Source organism: Tachypleus tridentatus, chromosome 3, assembly GCF_004210375.1.
Source record: "Tachypleus tridentatus isolate NWPU-2018 chromosome 3, ASM421037v1, whole genome shotgun sequence".
Taxonomy (NCBI): Eukaryota; Metazoa; Arthropoda; class Merostomata; order Xiphosura; family Limulidae; genus Tachypleus; species Tachypleus tridentatus.
In genome coordinates this window covers 107,396,693-107,418,894 of record NC_134827.1, presented here as the reverse complement: position 1 = coordinate 107,418,894, position 22,202 = coordinate 107,396,693, and the positions used below count along the sequence as shown (strand labels likewise).

General features: G+C 34.9%; 1 protein-coding gene across 2 annotated transcripts in view; it reads right to left on the bottom strand.

Annotated features, from left to right (window-relative positions):
• LOC143247696 (polyunsaturated fatty acid lipoxygenase ALOX15B-like) overlaps positions 1 to 21,769 on the bottom strand; it is a 30,510-nt gene extending 8,741 nt beyond the window's left edge. Inside the window, exons 1-8 of one of the 2 annotated variants that reach the window (XM_076496096.1) lie at positions 21,137 to 21,769; positions 11,226 to 11,270; positions 10,328 to 10,453; positions 9,419 to 9,516; positions 8,972 to 9,104; positions 7,462 to 7,555; positions 6,275 to 6,371; positions 4,996 to 5,113 (exon numbers count right to left, since the gene is read on the bottom strand). In XM_076496096.1, coding sequence (XP_076352211.1) covers positions 7,478 to 7,555; positions 8,972 to 9,104; positions 9,419 to 9,516; positions 10,328 to 10,453; positions 11,226 to 11,270; positions 21,137 to 21,625 — 969 coding nt within the window. In that variant the 5' untranslated portion in view covers positions 21,626 to 21,769 and the 3' untranslated portion in view covers positions 4,996 to 5,113; positions 6,275 to 6,371; positions 7,462 to 7,477. Of the gene's footprint in view, positions 1 to 220; positions 282 to 4,400; positions 4,494 to 4,995; positions 5,114 to 6,274; positions 6,372 to 7,461; positions 7,556 to 8,971; positions 9,105 to 9,418; positions 9,517 to 10,327; positions 10,454 to 11,225; positions 11,271 to 21,136 lie in introns of those variants that run through there. The other variant, XM_076496097.1, reaches the window with a different exon arrangement.
• Positions 21,770 to 22,202: the final 433 nt, after the last annotated feature.

Sequence of the window (22,202 nt, the reverse complement as noted above, 5' to 3'; positions counted from 1 at the left end):
ATGGCCGTATTATGCGAGTTCAACGTTTAGTTTATGAGTTTAATAATAGATGTCGCTACTATAAAAATGCTTGAATTGCAAGTGTAAAAAGTAAGGCGGAGCAGTACTATCTCGGCTACTACACAGTTGGTTTAATATTCTAAAACATTTTGATTTAATATTAAAAAGTAGAACATACTATTTAAATGTACTTATTAGTTATGCACAGCGTTTTACTTACACCACGAGATTCAATCTCACGTGGAATGTTGAGGTCCCGGTCAATTTTCCACTCTCGAAATCTAAAACAACAACAACAACTGTCAATTTAGACACACACACAGTTGTTGGCACTAAACACTTTTAAGTTTCACATTAACTAATTTTGTTACGAAGCGAACATGAATTGCAAACGTGTCACTAGCTCGTCTGTTTTTAGTATATTCTTACCACTTTGATCATGGTTCAATAACAGCTTCATGTCATTACCAAAAAAGATGTTATTTTTGGGACGACATAGATTAAATAAAATTTTGGTTACGAGCCCTATGTGTTTCAAATTCTAATGTTTGTTACGTGAAACCTGTGAATACCAAAAGTACTGTCAGGTGGACACCATCTTCACTGTCCAGTGTGAGAGATCAGGTTTATAGTTGAAATACACTGTAACCTTCACTGTCTAGTGTGTGAAATCGGGTTTGTAGTGAAAATACACTGTAACCTTCACTGTCTAGTGTGCGAGATCAGGTTTATAGTTGGAATATCTGTTATAGGAACTATTAATAACTTGTTCTACTTCTGACCAAGTATTGAAGTAGTAATAGTGAACGATCCGTTTAATAACACTGGACAACAATTTTTTTGAAAAGTTTTTGCTGACTGTGACAGGTACTTGGTGGATATGCACAAATATAGTTTTGGTTTTGCTTCATCATGTAGGAACTCTGAGAAATAGACAGTTAACTGTTTACCGGCAATAACGTATTTAATTGTGTTTATGTTTCTAATACGCTATTAAGTTCAACATAATTAAAAGTGTTTTGCTCCTGATTTTCGTTTGTATTCAATGTCTGGTGCATCACGTTGCAGTGTCGAACAGTAGTCAGCAAGCATCGACGGATTCCAGTTGTCCTGATATCGTTTTTCCATTATAGCAAAACTGAAGATTTCGATGAAACGGTACGTGATGGGCAAATTTGGATGTGATTTTCGTGATCAGCAGCCAAAAATCTATAAGGAACACCCAGCAGTGTTCAAGAAGCAAAAGCTTTGTTGTGCAGTGTAATGAATAAAAAAACTCTGATTACAACGCCAGGGGGCCATTTTATGATACTAGTACCTAAAGATAATGAAATAAGTTTCTCCACAATAAGTAACATTTGCTTAACAATACCATGATCACAGGACATGTTTGTACATCCAGTTTGCTGAGAAATGGTGTCGTTTAAGTATAAGCTATAACTTAGGGTTCGATCCCTGTTCCAGACGCAGTGCAGATAACCTGTTGTATAGAGTTATGCATAAAACAAACCAGAGGATGTCCCAGATATTTGTGTTTTATATCTAATTGTTATTTAAAACCTTTGTGATTAAACAGAATAAAGTGTGGTGCGAGAGTGGCGCCCTGTACCGATTGTGAAGGTAACTATGTTTTTGTTTATTAAATAAGGTAAATTTTGAGCTTATAACGATTATTGTTAAATACCACCAACTGAAATATTTACTTGAATAAACGAAAGAAAACCTTTTATTGTTATTCAAAATTTTATGGGATATGGCTTTTACACCACAGGAAATACGTACACCTTGTAATGGTTACATTTGAAAACGGAATACTGTTGGTTGCTACACAGAGTTAGGCTTAGTCGTGTGAAAGTTTAAAGTAGTGATTCAATTTCCTTGAATTTCGTTTCTCAGCTGTGTGAGGAAAAAACAATATTTTGTTGATAGACCGAAACTGTACTCTGTGATTTACACAGTTTAGTTTTGTGTTAAATACAAAACTATCACAAAAAATCGCATACAGTGTCAGAATAATAGTTAAAGGTCACATTTTCTCTTTTCTACTCGAACAAGTTTTAATAAATCGACAGTTTGAGTTCCTGCTCTGTAAAGAAGTTAAAGTTTTTGTCTTTCTATTTAACTCTAGTAGTTAAAACTTAGTGGCCACGTCTTTCTATTGTTATTTCCGAATTCCTTTATTATGTGTACAGCCTTAAGAATGTTATTTTTTATTTTTTCCAAATGTTTTTTGTTTGTTTGTGTTTCAGGTTTTCTCTTACCTGTTTCTCCCATGACATTAACTTTGACTTGTTTCTTACGAGAAATACGAAATACTGAATTCATTACCAACTGACTTACTCGTTTGATGTACCGTTAGCTGGCTCTTTTATTTTATTTAAAAAAACGACAGGAGGCGGAGAGTAATTAGAGATACAGAACGAAAAAAACAAAAACAAGTTAAATAATCATACGTTTTTAATACTTTATACCACTGTTTTTCTGGTTTTTTTTTTCTTTGAAAACTTTTGAGTGAGCCGTATGAAATTATTTTATTAATTTTAAGTATGCTGACTAAAATTCATCGTGGTGGTGTTTAGTAATAAAATTTTTTGTGTTGTTTTTTGCGTGTGATGTAGTTATTTGGTTTGGCCATAAAAGCTGTGAAAAGCACGTAAGTCGGAAGTAACAGTATAGACTCGAAATAAAAAAGTTTTAATTCAGTGACGAACCACCAGTGCTCGACTTTGGTATTAGATACACAGAGTGATAGGGAAGCTGGCTTTTCATCTTTATTTATAAATTCGGCCGTTACCATGAACTTTTCAAATCTTATGAGTGTTTTCTGTCTGTTTTTCATTTGTAACAGTAGTTGTTTTGATTGTCATTAATATCGCAAGAACTTGTGGAATGCATTCTTTTGTGTGGCAATCCTGAATGGAGTTAGTGACAGGTCACAGGATAGTGTTGTTCGTGTGGAAGACCTGTGGTGGAAGACCTTTGAATAAGAACTTGTGGCTCTGCTGTGACACTCCTGAGTGGAGTACCTATGAATTGTGGTTCTCCTGTGACACTTTTCTGTGGAATACCATGAATAATAGCACTGATGCTTCTGTGACATTGTCAAGATATCAGTCACACGAAATTCGAACAGTTTGAAGGGCAGAACTTAAAGGTGTTTGTATTAATCACCACGAAGGAAAAAGCGCATTACATATCTTAAAGGCATCCAGGTTTTCCAATAATGTGCCTGTAATCTTGGTATATCTATTGATGAATATTTTCAAACTTTTTATTTCAGGGGAAACGCATACGAAACACTACGTTCCGTTTGTTTGAATCTTAAAACAGTCATATGAATACTGCTACGTTTGAGTTTGGAATTTTGTATCATCACGAAGGATTGTTTCCTTGTATATGTTCCCAACCAATGATATCGAAAGTGTTAGCACTTATAATGGCTTGAATCCTACCAGAGCACAAAAGTACGATGTTATGTAACATTAGTGGACAAAACGGATCTGGTTCTGAGATTGTATTAAGTCTCAAAACTTTGTGTTTAGTAAAGTAGATGCCTCCGATGGTTGAAACAGCGGTATCGTTAGATTTTATGTTTCCCTCTACCGTTGTTACACCATGACACATTAGCTCAGATCTTAGTCATTAGAGAGTTAAGTGTCTGTTGAGCTCTAGTGTTTATTTCTAAGTGTTGAGCTCTAGTGTTTATTTCTAAATGTTTATAGGAAAAACTAATGCCCAACTCTGGGGTAAACGAATTTATTAAACGTTGTGGTGAAAAAAAATGTAAAATGTCTTTTTTTATAACTTTTAACAACTTTTCATAAACTGAAAAAAAAAGTTTTATCTTCTTTCATAGTTTTTTTTTTTTGTAGCCAAGTACAGAGCTACGCAATGGGCTATCTGTGCTGTGCCCACTACGATTATTGAAACCTATTTTCTAGAGTTTTAAGTCCGCAGATTTACAGCTATGCCTTGGGGGGATGATGAGGGGGGGGGTTATTCAGTGGTTCAGCTCCACCTGCAATTATGCTTCCAGCATCGCTACCCAGAAGGTTAAGTCACGGACTAATAAAACATGTCTAGTCTCGATATTTTTACATTATGTACATAAAAATAAACCCCGTACTGGATTATTCGCTTTCATTTATAGAATTAGAATTAAGCGTATTACGTTTCTCTTTTCTGGCTTTATGTATTGAGGCACATTAATTAAACGAACGCTATACAACTAGCAATATTAATCCCTCAAACTTTATGGCGTAGTTTAATAAACTAAGGCTAGTTTCTTCCAAGGTTCTTTAGTTTAGACTATTTTAAGGAAGTTCTTAAGTTCAAACAGCATAACTCCAAGCTACCAGGAAACCAAACTGCACACAGAACAATATTGAGTAGATGCTTACCCTCTGGCGATCAAAGAACAAAGCCCTCGCATGCCAATAGTCATCACTCTGTCCACCCACCCTCCCATCGCCATGAATTTTTCCATGATCATTCTAAAAAAAAAATAAAAAATGAAACTTCAGTCATTACATCTTATATTCATTAAAGTTTCTCATTTATATTGTAAGAAACCAATAATGTATTTAAAATATTTACAAGTCTTGTATGTGCGTTACCTTTACAAATAGATACCTCCTGTTACTTATATTATTTTGCTTTCTATCTCAAAATTTAAAATTCTGTATATTTCTAACAATTGTCATACTTACCAATAATGTGATAAAGTGGTTCTATAATTACTGTATTACATTGAGATAATATTGAACATATTCACAGCACTCACCAGTTTTTATTTTATAAACAAATAGTAAGAATTATGTGTTCCACCAAAACTAGCGGAAATAATCTTTGTTAAAACATTTTCGGTTGTTGCTGAAACGTGAATACCTTTAGAAATAAACTATTGTGGATACTCGGTACCAGTTTAAAACAAACAGTTAAAACAAATATTGTGGTTACTTGAAACGAATCGTTTAGTAGTTTAAAACCACTCACGAGTTGACAGCTAAGAGGAAGTAGAAGTGAGGTGCTAGGAGCTTGAATAGTGGATGTGAGGGTGAAAGGTTCCTGTTTGTACAGACCCAGACACTTTCCATCATCAGGTGAGTTCGACCTACAGATGGAGAGACAACTTACTGCTTTAAAATCTTATCTTTATCAGAGCGGCTGTATAAAGTTATCTGAAACTCATGTGCGAGATTTCTCTCACCAGGAGAACACTGTGTAATTAATGTAATAAATCTGGATTATATTTAACGAACAGTGTAGAATGACGTAACGTAAGATGGTGGGGTTTTAACAGGATTATGTTCTACAAAGATGCCAGCAGATAATTAATATAGAACAGCCGTAAGTGATCTTATGTTAGTGCCAGTTACAATCATTAACATGGTTGCTTTAAAAGTATTTAATATAAATGTGTTTACATTCTTTCCTTGAAGATTTAATTAAAAAAACGGCTGCAGCTAATTTAACACAAAGACTTTATCCAGAACATTGCTGTACTTACCATTTCAGTCATAAAATTACCTCTATTTTTACTTCCGTATTTAATCAGGAAGTTACTCCACCTGAGTTTCTTTACTAACATTTTAAATAGCTGTTTCTCTTGGATAAGTACTACTTTATACCACTTTTGTATTGTGGGCTTGGCTGAAGCCGTCTTGGATTTTATTACCTCAAATTGAACATACAATTTTGTTTTTGAATTTCGCGCAAAGCTACTCGAGAGCTATCTGCGCTAGCCGTCCCTAATTTTGAAGTGTAACAATAGAGGGAAGGTAACTAGTCATCACCACCCACCGCCAACTCTTGGGCTACTCTTTTACCAACGAATAGTGGGATTGATCGTAACTTATGACGCCCCCACGGCTGAAGATGCGAACCCGCGACCCTCAGATTACGAGTCGCACGCCTTAACCCACCTGGCCTTGCCGGGCTGAACACACAAATTTTGACTGTATTTGAGATATAAAAGTCATTATTTTTAAAATGTTAAGAGCTAAAGATTTTATTTTTAATTACTACGACAACAACATTGTCAACAACATTGTAAAACAATAAGTACCACGGTGGGACAACGATAAATATTCAAATTCACAACGCTGAAATCAGGGGTTATATTCCCATCAGTAGACATAGGAGAAAGCAAGCACTGGCTGCTGGTTTATTAATCTGTATATTGATGAGGTAACAGCAACATACTTCAAAATGTCTAATTCTAACACATTTATTTATATTCTTGTTAATACTGAAGAATGTTAATTTTTCTTACCAATAGCGAGACAAGCTCTATGGTATGTTGCATCAGCGTTGTTGAAAAACATTTTAGCCAACATCCATGTGTAAGGTGGATCAGTGGGGAAAAACACCTAGAAATTATTAAAACGCAGAAATAAAACAATTTTAACAGTTTTTACTCTATGTGGTCTGATGTACTATAGTAATAACTTATAAAGAGCTAGGAAGGAAAAATTATTAGAGCTAGGTTTAGCTGGAAAGCTAGGAAGCCTCAATTTTTTGTCGTTATGAAGAGTACAAAAAGTGTATTTGTGTAAGTTCAATTTAAAAATACTAAAATATCAGGTAATTATAGATGGAACTACAATTGTGTTCACGCGCACTTTGAAACCACACCCATAAATTTAATGTACGTCATGAATAAATCAGATCAATCATTTGTTATAAAAAGACACAACAAAAATCATTACTAAATCCAACTCGTATAGGTGACGAACTAAGCTCGTTAAACCTACATGCAATATTCAAACTTGGACAACATCAGGAGATTGTTGGGTAAAACGTATCTTAACCTCTTCCCCTCAAGCCTAAACGCTACAGATGTGTGCCCACAACGTGTAGGAGGTGCAGTTCCCACAATTTTTTATTTTCTTTTTTTGACTAGCTAACCTTAGCTTCTCACCAGAAAGAAGCTAATTCCGTTCTTGTTTGAGGTATCGCTAAGCCTATTTGGCATAATTCAGTTGCATCCATAACTGCCAGTCGCTAAGCCTACAATAATTCAGCTGTGGCGTAATTATTAGTGCTTATTTATGAGTTAATTCGTATCACATTGTCACTTAGTGATTTCTATCGTATCATTTGTTTCTAATAAAATACTTATAAAGTTATGATATTAAATAGCAAAGTTGAATGCCACTGTTATACGAGAAAAAAATTCTGTTCGTTAGCAATTCGACAGATGCTCCAACCAATTGCAGCGATTGTTATGTGGGCACGTGATGCCTTACAGGTACTTGATATACTTGTAAATATCGAGGATTATTTAATTATTTTTCCTGGGATAACGGGAATATTCTTGAAATTAAAAAACAAAACAAAACCAAAAACAGTCTCGTAGAATAATCTAGAGTTGTAATCTGGAATATTTTTAATGTAATAAAACAAACTCGCAGGATTATCTGTAGATATTTATAAAGTAACAAAAGCATATAAACTTACAGGATTGTCTGGAGCTTTATCCTGAAATAACTGGACAGCAAGAGGTACAAGTTCCTTGTTTTGTTGAGAAAAATAAGGCAAGTGGTGCACATATCTATCGAAAAGAAAATAACTCGAACAAGTAAGCCTTATTAGTAATAAATAAATATTCTAAAGTCAGTTTTAACTTGAGCTATTTTTGGATACTTTGTTTTTCGATTTAAGACCGGAAAATATGTTATCTTCTTTCATGGATTCTCTTTCAGTACAAATAATTTTCGTTTTTAGACCTTTTTTTCGGTTTCTTCAAACTCAGTCGCTAGGTGGCCCGGCATGGCCAGGTGGTTAAGGCATTCGACTTGCAATCCGAGAGCCATGGGTTAGAATCCCCGTCACACCAAACATGTTCGCCCTTTCAGTCATGGGTGCTTTATAATGTGACGTTCAATCCCACTATTCGTTGGTGAAAGAGTAGCCCAAGAGTTGGTGGTGGGTGGTGATGACTAGCCGTTTTCCCTCTTAGTCTTACACTACTAAATTAGAGACGGCTAGCGCAGATAGCCCTCGTGTAGCTTTGTGCGAAATTCAAACCAAACCAGTCGCTTGGATGAATTTCGCCACCAGGTTCAGTGTACCAATATTTTAATATAATATTTATAATGTTACTTTCACTATCTAAGAATAAGGTTATAAGTGTGAACCCCACGTTAAATTCGAAACATGGGGGGAAGAAGTATCATTTGTGTTAAAAGTAAATAAAACAGACGTAAATGTTTAGAATTTTTCTGCCAAAACCTCAATATGTATCTCAAGATACCCTCATAGGTTTTTACTTCAACTTTTACAAGCACTATAACTTCTAAAACAAAACCTGTAGGTTATTAGAATGTACACGATGCTATCTGTGCTAGTTTCAACGTTTAATTCTGGACAGGACCACATATTAAATGCGGGCATAATATAGGAGGTTAAGTTAGCTAAGGAGTAAGTAAGATAATAATAATTCGCTTAGTGTGTCTGTTTGTTTCACACCATGTTTCCTTTGAATGATGTTGTTAAAATATCTCGGTGGGAGAACTCGATTAATAATCAGTTGACATACACTTAACAGCCTTCTACCCTTTCAAAAAACAACAGACAAAAGAAACATGACAGTGTCGACTTAATCTGCAGTATATAACAAACGACAAATGTTGTGTGTCGACTTAATCTGCAGTATATAACAAACGACAAATGTTGTGTTTTTAATAAGTATCAAAGAAAACTATGTGACAATCTTGAATAGCCGACGTCTTTTGTCTTCCTTTCATTTTAATAAATATCCAACATTTCTTCAGACCTCTGATATATATAATGTTTCATACGCTATCGAGATTTATACTGAGGTAAACTAAAAACAGAACAGTGTAGCCAACCACCTGAAAAACAGAGCAGTGTTGAAATGATTTATCTGATAAAAACAACAACAACCGTAACCATACGATCCGATAGACGAGAACACATCAGTTACGTTCTGTATAACTTTACTTACTGTTCTGTCATCTTTGCAGGGAAGATTTTTCAAAACCTTCAAGTCGACAATAAATATGCGATGTGCGTCTAGCGCCTCCCTCAATGTCAGGTTCTCCAACATCGGTTCTAACTCAAACACATTAACTCCAAAGCTAGAGAGTAGAGACGGAATCAATTTCATTCGTGACACGTGGCCAAGAAAAAACAACAACTTTAACTTGTTTTCATTTTTTTATACATGTATATTTTTTTTATTTAGTTACGAGCTCTGTTTCTCTTATATGTACCGGTTTTTATTTTGTTTATCGGGTTTTACAAAATTTACTACTAAACTCTTTAACAACTTTGGTTTTTGTAACCACACATTGTATTCTTTTAGCTAAATAATTGAACACGAAACGAATAATAAAATCTCGAATATTTATCTGAACAACGTTTATGGTTATTATATTCAAATTGCACTCACTTCTCAGGAATTTCCAAACAAAGCTGTATAGAGATAGGGTTCAGTCCTTGCACTCTCTGCACAGCAAACCATTTATCATCGTTCCATCGTGGCAAGCACTGCAATATAGAGGGCGTTTCGTCATTTTTTATTTTATGAGGCGTATAATTTTATTACAAAACAAAGTATGAACATTGAGTAATAAACAACTCTTAACTTCAAGAGGAGATAACGTTTATCAGGATCTAATTAGCTACTTCTAGAGCGATTAAAATTTTTCGAAACTAAAAGAAACCGAAGTTTCTTTGTTAGTTAGTAAACATATGCTTCAGCATACGAGTATTAGCTAGTGAAACATCGATTAAATGATCATAGGTTCAAGGTAAACAAAAACTAAAACGTTTTAGGTATAATAATTTAATTCAGAACAGCCAACACTCTAAAACAACGTTTTAAAATAAAGTTAAATGCGTAGTTCTGTTCTGTAGTAGAAATTAATTAAAATTCTATGTTTTAAGTGAGCACGGTTATATAATGTTTAATAGTAAATTGACAAATAACGTTCCACAACGTGATTAAGAGGTTTTAATTTGGGGAACATCCTAAATGTTTCGATAGAACATTGATAAATCTTTTTTAGCTATGATCAATTCTATCGAAACACGTAATATGTCCACCCCTCAACACGTAATATGTCCACCTCGTTATACTTATGAATTATTATTTGTCAATTCATTTTTATGTTAGAAGAATGCGCTTCAATACAGAAGTATATAATATCTAATTATTACAAGTTCATTAGTAACTTTGGTGGCTTCACCTCAGGAAAAAAATGTATGCGAACATTTCTTCCACTATTTTAAGTTCTTAGTAAAGAAAGGTGATTTCAATCACAGAAGATTGGTTAAGTTAAACAACAACAAGGCTTACCGACGGCTCTGAAAGACTGAGTTTGAATATGTTCTTCAGGTCCTGTAGAGATTCCCACTTGTCGGAGGTTAGGCCGATTAATTTAGCGTCAAGTTTGAGTTTGGTGGACATAGACTTGATGTCCCACTAAACACAGTTAAAGACAGGGTTAATAAACATATGACTTTGGTGGACATAGACTTGATGTTTCACTAAACACAGTTAAAGACAGGGTTAATAAACATATGACTTTGGTGGACATAGACTTGATGTTTCACTAAACACAGTTAAAGACAGGGTTAATAAACATATGACTTTGGTGGACATAGACTTGATGTTTTACTAAACACAGTTAAAGACAGGGTTAATAAACATATGACTTTGGTGGACATAGACTTGATGTTTCACTAAACACAGTTAAAGATAGGGTTAATAAACATGCGAGTTTGGCTGAGAGAAACATATTGATAATGTACAAGTCTGGTGTAGATTGTTGTAGAGCATGTAAAACTTTCAAGACAATAAAACCTCTGCAAATTCGACGGATGACAACATCTTGAGAACACTTACTAGTTTGGCTGAGAAAAAAAAAGATTACATTACAAAATAAAATCGTACATGTAAGGAAAAAATATCTTAGTTAGTACATAGGTTCGACTCCTTTTTCACTTAAGAAGTAATCAGTATTTATCAACTTATTGGTGAGTTAAGTCTGATCTTCAGGGCGTTTATGTTTTTTATATTGGTCAGTAAAATCCTCTCCTTTAGAGTATTAACTTACCTTATAGTGGCCAGTTATATCCACTTCTTTCAGCCTCTCTACTTACCTTATACTGGTCAATGAAATTATATCTTTCAGTATATCTATACTTATTGAGTACTGGTCAGTGTAGTCCTTTTTGCCAGCTTGCTTACTTACTGAATATTGGTCAGTAAAGTTTTCTCCTTCAGGTATTGCCTTGATCTGAAACGAAGTGAAACATCATGCGTTATTTTAAAAGGGAACTGAAAGCCAAAACGTATCGCGTTTTTTTTGTGCTTATTAAACGTCAAAAGTATTTACATAAAACGTGATTAATACGAACTCAAATGGATATTTTATGTTTACGTTGATAGGGGTCGCTGTCAGAAAAAGGTGTGTAATCATTAATGTGAACATTCAATAAATTGTTTGTTTATTTTAATTTCGCGCAGAGCTACACGCGGGCTATCCGCACTAGCCGTCCTTAATTTACTAGTGTGAGACTAGAGTGAAGGCAGCTAGTCGTCACTTCCTACCGCCAACTCTTGGGCTACTCTTTTACCAACGAATAGTGGGATTGACCATTACATTATAACGCCCCCACGGCTGAAAGGACAAGCATGTTTGGTGTGACGAATTCGAACCCGCGACCCTAGGATTACGAGTCGAGTGCCTTAACCACCTGGCCATGCTGGGCCAATTCAATAAATGTTAGTATTTCAAAATTATGATTTATGACTTTGTGTTATTTGAAAACTTTCCTAGTTGTCTCCAGAGGAACTCGATGAAGTTTTTAAATATTTAAAAACATAAAATAAACTTTACAACCTAGAAGATATTGTGTTGTTTCAAAAAACAAATCTTTCCAGAACAATCAAGTTAGAGAGCGAGTTAAAGTATAAGTAAAAACATACATAAAAACAAGAAGTATCCTAAATATCAAGTGTTTTACAGAGTCTTTAGGACACGAAGGATTTGTTATTGCGCTTGTTTGTTTGGTTTCATGCGCAAATGTGTACAGTGAACTAGCACACTGCGCAATGCGTACTACAGGGATCGAACTCCTAATTTTAGCACCATAAGCACTTACGTTTTTCGATTAGAACAAAATTATTTTTCAAAAACACTATTTGACCGGAAACTGTCGTTGACGCGTAATGACGTTCGAGTCACTAAAGGTGCATGAAGCTCTTAAGTGTTAACCCTATTCCTAGTTTAATACCATGCAAAAAAGTGAAGCTCTTAAGTGTTAACCCTATTCCTAGTTTAATACCATGAAAAAAAGTGAGGCTCTTAAGTGTTAACCCTATTCTAGTTTAATACCATGCAAAAAAGTGAGGCTCTTAAGTGTTAACCCTATTCTAGTTTAATACCATGCAAAAAAGTGAAGCTCTTAAGTGTTAACCTTATTCCTTGTTTAAAACCATGCAAAAAAGTGAAGCTCTTAAGTGTTAACCCTATTCCTAGTTTAATACCATGCAAAAAAGTGAAGCTCTTAAGTGTTAACCCTATTCCTTGTTTAAAACCATGCAAAAAAGTGAAGCTCTTAAGTGTTAACCCTATTCCTAGTTTAATACCATGCAAAAAAGTGAAGCTCTTTAGTGTTAACCCTATTTTTAGTTTAAAACCATGCACAAAAGTGAAGCTCTTAAGTGTTAACCCCATTCCTAGTTTAATACCATGCAAAAAAGTGTAGCTCTTACGTGTTAACCCCATTCCTAGTTTAATACCATGAAAAAAAGTGAAGCTCTTAAGTGCTAACCCTATTTCTAGTTTAATGCCATGCAAAAAAGTGTAGCTCTTTAGTGTTAACCCTATTCCTAGTTTAATACCATTCAAAAAAGTGAAGCTCTTTAGTGTTAACCCTATTCCTAGTTTAATACCATGAAAAAAAGGTGAAGCTTTTCAGTGTTAACTCCATTCCTAGTTTAATGCCATGCAAAAAAGTGAAGCTCTTAAGTGTTAACCCTATTCCTAGTTTAATACCATGAAAAAAAGTGAGGCTCTTAAGTGTTAACCCTATTCTAGTTTAATACCATGCAAAAAAGTGAAGCTCTTAAGTGTTAACCCTATTTCTAGTTTAAAACCATGCAAAAAAGTGAAGCTCTTTAGTGTTAACCCTATTCCTAGTTTAATACCATTCAAAAAAGTGAAGCTCTTAAGTGTTAACCCTATTTCTAGTTTAAAACCATGCACAAAAGTGAAGCTCTTAAGTGTTAACCCTATTCCTAGTTTAATACCATGCAAAAAAGTGAAGCTCTTAAGTGCTAACCCTATTCCTAGTTTAATACCATGAAAAAAGTGAAGCTCTTAAGTGCTAACCCTATTCCTAGTTTAATACCATTCAAAAAAGTGAAGCTCTTAAGTGCTAACCCTATTCCTAGTTTAATACCATTCAAAAAAGTGAAGCTCTTTAGTGTTAACCCTATTCCTAGTTTAATACCATTCAAAAAAGTGAAGCTCTTTAGTGTTAACCCTATTCCTAGTTTAATACCATGAAAAAAGGTGAAGCTCTTAAGTGCTAACCCTATTCCTAGTTTAATACCATGAAAAAAAAGTGAAGCTCTTAAGTGCTAACCCTATTCCTAGTTTAATACCATGCGAAAAAGTGAAGCTCTTAAGTGCTAACCCTATTCCTAGTTTAATACCATGCAAAAAAGTGAAGCTTTTAAGTGTTAACTCCATTCCTAGTTTAATACCATGAAAAAAAGTGAGGCTCTTAAGTGTTAACCCTATTCTAGTTTAATACCATGCAAAAAAGTGAAGCTCTTAAGTGTTAACCCTATTCCTAGTTTAAAACCATGCAAAAAAGTGAAGCTCTTTAGTGTTAACCCTATTCCTAGTTTAATACCATTCAAAAAAGTGAAGCTCTTAAGTGTTAACCCTATTTCTAGTTTAAAACCATGCACAAAAGTGAAGCTCTTAAGTGTTAACCTTATTTCTAGTTTAAAACCATGCACAAAAGTGAAGCTCTTAAGTGTTAACCCTATTCCTAGTTTAATACCATGCAAAAAAGTGAAGCTCTTAAGTGCTAACCCTATTCCTAGTTTAATACCATGAAAAAAGTGAAGCTCTTAAGTGCTAACCCTATTCCTAGTTTAATACCATTCAAAAAAGTGAAGCTCTTTAGTGTTAACCCTATTCCTAGTTTAATACCATTCAAAAAAGTGAAGCTCTTTAGTGTTAACCCTATTCCTAGTTTAATACCATGCAAAAAAGTGTAGCTCTTACGTGTTAACCCTATTCCTAGTTTAATACCATGAAAAAGGTGAAGCTCTTAAGTGCTAACCCTATTCCTAGTTTAATACCATGAAAAAAAGTGAGGCTCTTAAGTGCTAACCCTATTCCTAGTTTAATACCATGCAAAAAAGTGAAGCTTTTAAGTGTTAACTCCATTCCTAGTTTAATGCCATGCAAAAAAGTGAAGCTCTTAAGTGTTAACCCTATTCCTAGTTTAATACCATGAAAAAAAGTGAGGCTCTTAAGTGTTAACCCTATTCTAGTTTAATACCATGCAAAAAAGTGAAGCTCTTAAGTGTTAACCCTATTCCTAGTTTAAAACCATGCAAAAAAGTGAAGCTCTTAAGTGTTAACCCTATTCCTAGTTTAATACCATGCAAAAAAGTGAAGCTCTTAAGTGTTAACCCTATTCCTAGTTTAATACCATGCAAGAAAGTGAAGCTCTTAAGTGTTAACCCTATTCCTAGTTTAATACCATGCAAAAAGTGAAGCTCTTTAGTGTTAACCCTATTTCTAGTTTAAAACCATGCACAAAAGTGAAGCTCTTAAGTGTTAACCCTATTCCTAGTTTAATACCGTGCAAAAAAGTGAAGCTCTTAAGTGTTAACCCTATTCCTAATTTAATACCATGCAAAAAAGTGAAGCTCTTAAGTGTTAACCCTATTCCTAGTTTAATACCGGGCAAAAAAGTGAAGCTCTTAAGTGTTAACCCTATTCCTAGTTTAATACCGGGCAAAAAAGTGAAGCTCTTAAGTGTTAACCCTATTCCTAGTTTAATACCGTGCAAAAAGTGAAGCTCTTAAGTGTTAACCCTATTCCTAGTTTAATACCGTGCAAAAAAGTGAAGCTCTTAAGTGTTAACCCTATTCCTAGTTTAATACCATGCAAAAAAGTGAAGCTCTTAAGTGTTAACTCCATTCCTAGTTTAATACCATGCAAAACAGATTAAATCTTATTGTTATGAAGTCACTTTCCTGTTCGCTTTATTAGTTTTCGTCTCATATCATAAACTTGATAAATTGTACGTTACCTAGAAATATACTAAAATAGGAGACTGTTTTAAATTTGGTTTCTTTTTATTATAATATAACCCCCTACAAGTGGTACAGCGGTACTTCTGCGAACTTAAAATTTAGAAAACTTGGTTTCGATACCTGTAGTGAGCAGAGCATAGATAGCCCATTGTGTAACTTTGCGATTAACTTGAAACAAACTATATTTGGGTCGGAAATTTGGGTGAAAGAAATGATTTAGTGTCAGTTATTTTGTTTATGTGATGTTTTTATTCTACACAGTTAACAGAGCGGTTTGTTTTATTCATTATGTTACTAAATTTGATGAAAAAAAACGTGAATTCGTTCTATTTTTATGAGAAGTTCCTCTAGAAACACGATGACTCCTCCATTATATAGATTTATTGTTATTAGTATATAATATATTCACAAACAGTGGCTAATATAATGTTCGAACAATACAATGTTAAAATATATTGTTGGAATAGTAGAGAATAATGTTTTGTTAGAATATATTGGAATCTGATATACTTTTAATACCGATTCCGATTGTTACTCTACATTTATCATAAAGTAAGACTTGTGTATTGTTCTAATAAATCCAGCCATTTTTAATATTCTTACAATACAACATGTTAGCCAACAAAATAAGATATTTCACTCAGTCAAAATACATGAACCTTTTCAATAAATTTCTGCTTCAGGCTTGTTTTTTAGAATGGTTCGTAAAAACTTTACCGACTTGACAGGTTTATTATTGTTGTTAATGTTTTTGCATATTGATCATGAATATTATCGCAAGACTTAATCTGGTTCACAGGGGCCAGCTGTGTTTCAGTCGTGGTTTAAATTATAGTAGTAAACACTGTTTGGTGAAGTGAATGTTCTGTCACAGGATTAAACTCTGAACTCCAGTGTTGACGTTCAGTTTTACCCTGTAGCTATCAGAAACAGAGAAATACGGTACCCTTAAAAATGTAGTTACATAGTACCTTATTAAAATCAGGAATAGTTACACTGTAACATCTGAAAACCAAATATAAGAGTTATAATGAATCCTCTGGAGACCTGACAAAGTTACACCATATCCTGTAAGAATCAGGAATTGTTACATTATCCTCCATATATCAAAGATAGTTACACCATATCCTCAAAAAATCACATAGTTACACTATATCCTCAAAAAATCACATTGTTACACTATATCCTCCAAAGATGAGAGATAATTTCACTCCACCTGTTCGTCGTTATCAACCTTTTTAGTCGCATTGTCCACCACAAAGAATCATAGAAGTTCAGCAGTAATGTTTTATAACTGTTATGGCGGGTTCATGTGCGTGAAATTAACATATAGTTAGATTACACCCTCCAATGACCAGGGTTACACTGTAACCTCTGAAGGTTAAACATTAGAGCTACATTGTACCCTTTAACAATCAGGGATAATGAAGCTCTACTGCCTGCCCGATGTTTTGTGCAAGTACGGAAATGAATATAAATTTACATAATTTACCACGTCATGCTAACAGATGGGGTTTCTATCAAATCCACGATGCCGAGCTAAGACTCATTATTATTATTTGTACCGGTAGTACTGGTATATATGTGTGTACCAGTATATAGGGGGTGCACCTGCTTCGTTCGTTGGAATGCAGGTGTTTAGTTGTCAGCTAAATAGAAATTATCTTTCAGGCACAGGTACACAAGTTGTATACATTAAAGTCGGCCATATTTGTTGACTCCTTGCTTAGTTTTATGGATGTAGTGAACTCCAGTGTTTACCTTCGTATTCCGAAGGGCAGAATATAAAACTTGCAGGATTAGACACTGAGAAACTAAACGTTTCAGTCCCCCTGGTGGACATCATTAACAATAATAATAAACATCTAGAGTAAGGACATGATCAACATGAAGTAACTCCACTTTCACTTGGTGTGTTATCGGTGTGAATTAACATCAGTTGATTGTATGTTCAGTATTACGAAATGTCGTTGTATCTATGTTAGCATCGAAATGCTCAGTAGGGACATGTTTCATCAAATAACTTCGATACATGTATCTTCAACATGATCAAAATATGTACCTGTTCAACATGAAGAGCTTCTTTACAAGTGCGTACCCAACATGAAAAATCTTCATTAACTACATGTCAGTTTCATTTTATTAAGTAGTGCATCACATCTGTCTGGAAATATCAGTTTAACATCCGCCATTTTGTTTGACTGTTGAACCATTTCATCTGGAAATATCAGTTTAACATCCGCCATTTTGTTTGACTGTTGAACCATTTTATCTGGAAATATCAGTTTAACATCCGCCATTTTGTTTGACTGTTGAACCGTTTCATCTGGAAATATCAGTTTAACATCCGCCATTTTGTTTGACTGTTGAACCGTTTCATCTGGAAATATCAGTTTAACATCCGCCATTTTGTTTGACTGTTGAACCGTTTCATCTGGAAATATCAGTTTAACATCCGCCATTTTGTTTGACTGTTGAACCGTTTCATCTGAAAAAATCAGTTTAACATCCGCCATTTTGTTTGACTGTTGAACCGTTTCATCTGAAAAAATCAGTTTAACATCCGCCATTTTGTTTGACTGTTGAACCGTTTCATCTGGAGATATCAGTTTAACATCCGCCATTTTGTTTGACTGTTGAACCGTTTCATCTGGAGATATCAGTTTAACATCCGCCATTTTGTTTGACTGTTGAACCGTTTCATCTGAAAAAATCAGTTTAACATCCGCCATTTTGTTTGACTGTTGAACCGTTTCATCTGGAGATATCAGTTTAACATCCGCCATTTTGTTTGACTGTTGAACCATTTCATCTGGAGATATCAGTTTAATATCCGCCATTTTGTTTGACTGTTGAACCGTTTCATCTGGAGATATCAGTTTAACATCCGCCATTTTGTTTGACTGTTGAACCGTTTCATCAGGAGATATCAGTTTAACATCCGCCATTTTGTTTGACTGTCGAACCGTTTAACCAAGCTAACTCCATCATTCTTGTTGATATCTTTTCCTTAGAAGATTTTCCTTATTTTTTTTCTGTTGATCTCTTTAAACTTATCAACTTGACGTGATATATTTTTCTTCTAACCTAGTGTCCTTTTTATTCTAAAAGAAATCACAATACACAAACAGTAATGCTTCCTGGCGGCTCAGAGGTAAAGCTGAGGAATACAACGCCACAAAATCGGTTTCGAACACACAATAGGCATAGTACAGATAGCATGTCAGACAGCTTTTCTCTCCAGAGTGTCATGGAATGTGATCACGGTAGACAAGTTTATGTATTTATTTATGTGATGATTTCTGCCGTTTCTAAAATGTTGGATGTATCAAAGTTGTTGTTTTTCTCCCCTTATTTTCTAACTGAATACAGGTACACACAAATATACATATACTTTTATTTTTGTACACGTTAGAATTAACACTGAAAACAACTACTTGTACAATACTCAGTTGAGTCACAAGTTGTGTCTTGGTAACAGGCTGAGGTTAAAGGTCATTTATCAGTATCACACTAAAGATGTCTGGCATGGCCAGATGGTTCAAGCACTCGACTCGTAATCTGAGGATCGAGGTTTGAATTCCTATCACACCAAAGAGGCTCGTCCGTTTAGTCGTGTGGATGTTATTGAGACAGTCAGTCCAACTATTCGTTGGTAAAAGAGTAGCCCAACAATTGGTGGTGGGGGGTGATGACTAGCTACCTTCCCTCAAGTTTTATACCATTAAATTATGGACGGCTAGACAGATAGACCTCGTGTAGCTTCGCGCGAAATTCAAAACAAACACACTAAAGAATTACCCGTTCATTACGATTGTTTGACCGCAGTTTATACCACTAAGGACACATTTCGTTACCGCCAAAAATGAACGCGCTGCGCACCTGGGGTTAGTGATTGTGTTATAAAGGGTGCTTACTGGTGGTGGGTGTTGGTGGCTAGCTACATACCCTCTAGTCTATCACTTGAACAGTAAAGACGGCTATGTCCAGATAACCCTCGAGTTGTTTCGTACAAAATTCAACAAACATAGATTAGAGTCTAGTTTTATGATATTTTTCGGTTATTATACTTTGATAGTTTGTCAAAGGTGAAACATGTTGTGCCCCCGATGGCTCAGCAGTAAGTCAGTGGGCTTATAACATTAAATATCCGGTTTCAATACTCGAAGTGGGCAGCGAGAACAGATAGCCCATTGTAAAGCATTGTGCTTTACTACAAACGTGTATTAAACCATAATTTATCCGGTTAATTATACATATATATAATTATCACAATTTAATTAGGTTATTAATCCAGGTAATTAGTGTATTACACAATTCATTAGATAGACATATCAGGAACTATATAGCTAGAAATTAAGATATGGAAACTTGTTATGAAATACCAATTATTGATGGCTTTTCTGAAAGAGACGTGAGTTACCTTCTAGTTTAGATAAACCACCAAATTGACCATACAGTTTGGGACAAACCACCTTATTGCCCATACAGTTTTGGACAAGCCACCTTATTGATCATACAGTTTTGGACAAACCACCTTATTGATCATACAGTTTTGGACAAACCACCTTATTGATCATACAGTTTTGGACAAACCACCTAATTGATCATACAGTTTTGGACAAACCACCTAATTGATCATACAGTTTTGGACAAACCACCTAATTGATCATACAGTTTTGGACAAACCACCTAATTGACCATACAGTTTTGGTCAAACCACCTAATTGACCATACAGTTTTGGACAAACCACCTAATTGATCATACATTTTTGGACAAACCACCTTATTGACTATACAGTTTTGGACAAACCACCTAATTGACCATGCAGTTCCAAATATAAAAATGTTTCAATTTTTCACAGCCAGTACGTTCTTAAGTCTTCTCTTCAGATAGCCCATTGTTTAGTTTTTTGTTAACAAAAAATAAACTAAATTATAGTTTTTTTCTCAATAGTACAACGTTAGATGAAAAAAAAAACGGTTTACTTTATAACATCCGGTGTGTTTTTAAAACGGTTTACTGTATAACATCCGGTGTGTTTTTACAACGGTTTACTGTATAACATCCGGTGTGTTTTTACAACGGTTTACTGTATAACATCCGGTGTGTTTTTAAAACGGTTTACTGTATAACATCCGGTGTGTTGTTTAAAACGGTTTACTGTATAACATCCGGTGTGTTTTTAAAACGGTTTACTGTATAACATCCGGTGTGTTGTTTAAAACGGTTTACTGTATAACATCCGGTGTGTTTTTAAAACGGTTTACTGTATAACATCCGGTGTGTTGTTTAAAACGGTTTACTTTATAACATCCGGTGTGTTGTTTAAAACGGTTTACTGTATAACATCCGGTGTGTTGTTTAAAACGGTTTACTGTATAACATCCGGTGTGTTGTTTAAAACGGTTTACTGTATAACATCCAGTGTTTTGTTTAAAACGGTTTACTGTATAACATCCGGTGTTTTGTTTAAAACGGTTTACTGTATAACATCCGGTGTTTTGTTTAAAACGGTTTACTGTATAACATCCGGTGTTTTGTTTAAAACGGTTTACTTTATAACATTCAATACATTACTTATTCTTTTTTATTTCCGCATGATTAAAAATTGGTTTCGAACCCATAGTTTCAAATTTTTTCTTTACAAGCAACAAGTGAATCACTTGGTTTGGATTCAACAGGTTTCAGTCACTTAAAGAAATGTTGTAACGTTAATGTCGAACGTAAAACTAACTTTAGATGAAAACACTAGTAAGTGTGTGGCTTACTATTTATGCTTTACGATAACAAGAAGTTATAAAGATGAGTACCTGAACCGGACCCCCCTCGATGTTCTGTGTGTATTCATAGAGCTGCTTTTTCTCGGCCAGTTCTTCTGAACGTTGCTGTTGGTGTTCGTCTTCCTGTGGCAAGCTGCAGTCATATAGTTTAAATATATATCTCTTGTTGGGTTTGATCCAGCGGTTAATGGGGAAGTAAACCTTCAATTTCTTCTCTTTTCGGTACTCCAGGGCCACTCGGTCCACGAACCAATCGTCGGCGAGGCCGAATGAGTCTCTCCACAACTCAATTTTACTGACCCTACCAAATCCCTCTATCTTGGGAAAGTAGTAAGAGCCCGTGTCCCCCCGCTCGTGGTCGTTTCTGAGAAAACTGTTCAACTTCATTGCTGGGGTCTTTGTACCCTCCTCGTCATGGAGGATCATGAATACATTGGCGTCAGTTCCTGCGCCCTTTCTGTCTCCCGTGCGGACATAGACTATATGTTCACCAGTTATCCTAGCCACAGCGCCACCCATTTTCTCAAAACTGTCGTTGTTGTTTGTTTGTTGCAGCTAAAGTTCGTTTTTACCAAAGTAAAATATAGAATACCTATCTTGTACAATATTTTCAAGACAATCTCGTACCGTAGAACGTAGTTGAGAAGGTTTTTATGTTGACTAGATACTGTGGACTCTGAGGAACACTAACCAATATGGTACGACTATTATGATGACGTAATGCTAAAACCACCTGCGAAGAATAATATTCTAAATGCACGTGATGAAGTACTCGTACGTAGTGGGATGTACGAACAGAAGCGACAAGATGATGGACTGGAAACGTTAAAATTGCAAATATACATTTTTACAACGTTTTATATAAGTAGAATTCATGTTATTTACTCTCTCCTGTGTGCGTGTTTGTCCACTACAAAACTCACTATAAATAACGTGCTAAAATATTTGGGGAAATCTTTCATTTTCTATTTAAAACCCACATGGAATCCTAACATTAATTAGCTGGATTAACTGCACCATTGATGGTGAGTCATGTGGCATGAAAAACTCAGTCACATGTACAAAGTTCTGTACTCACAAACAACTCGGTCGGTAA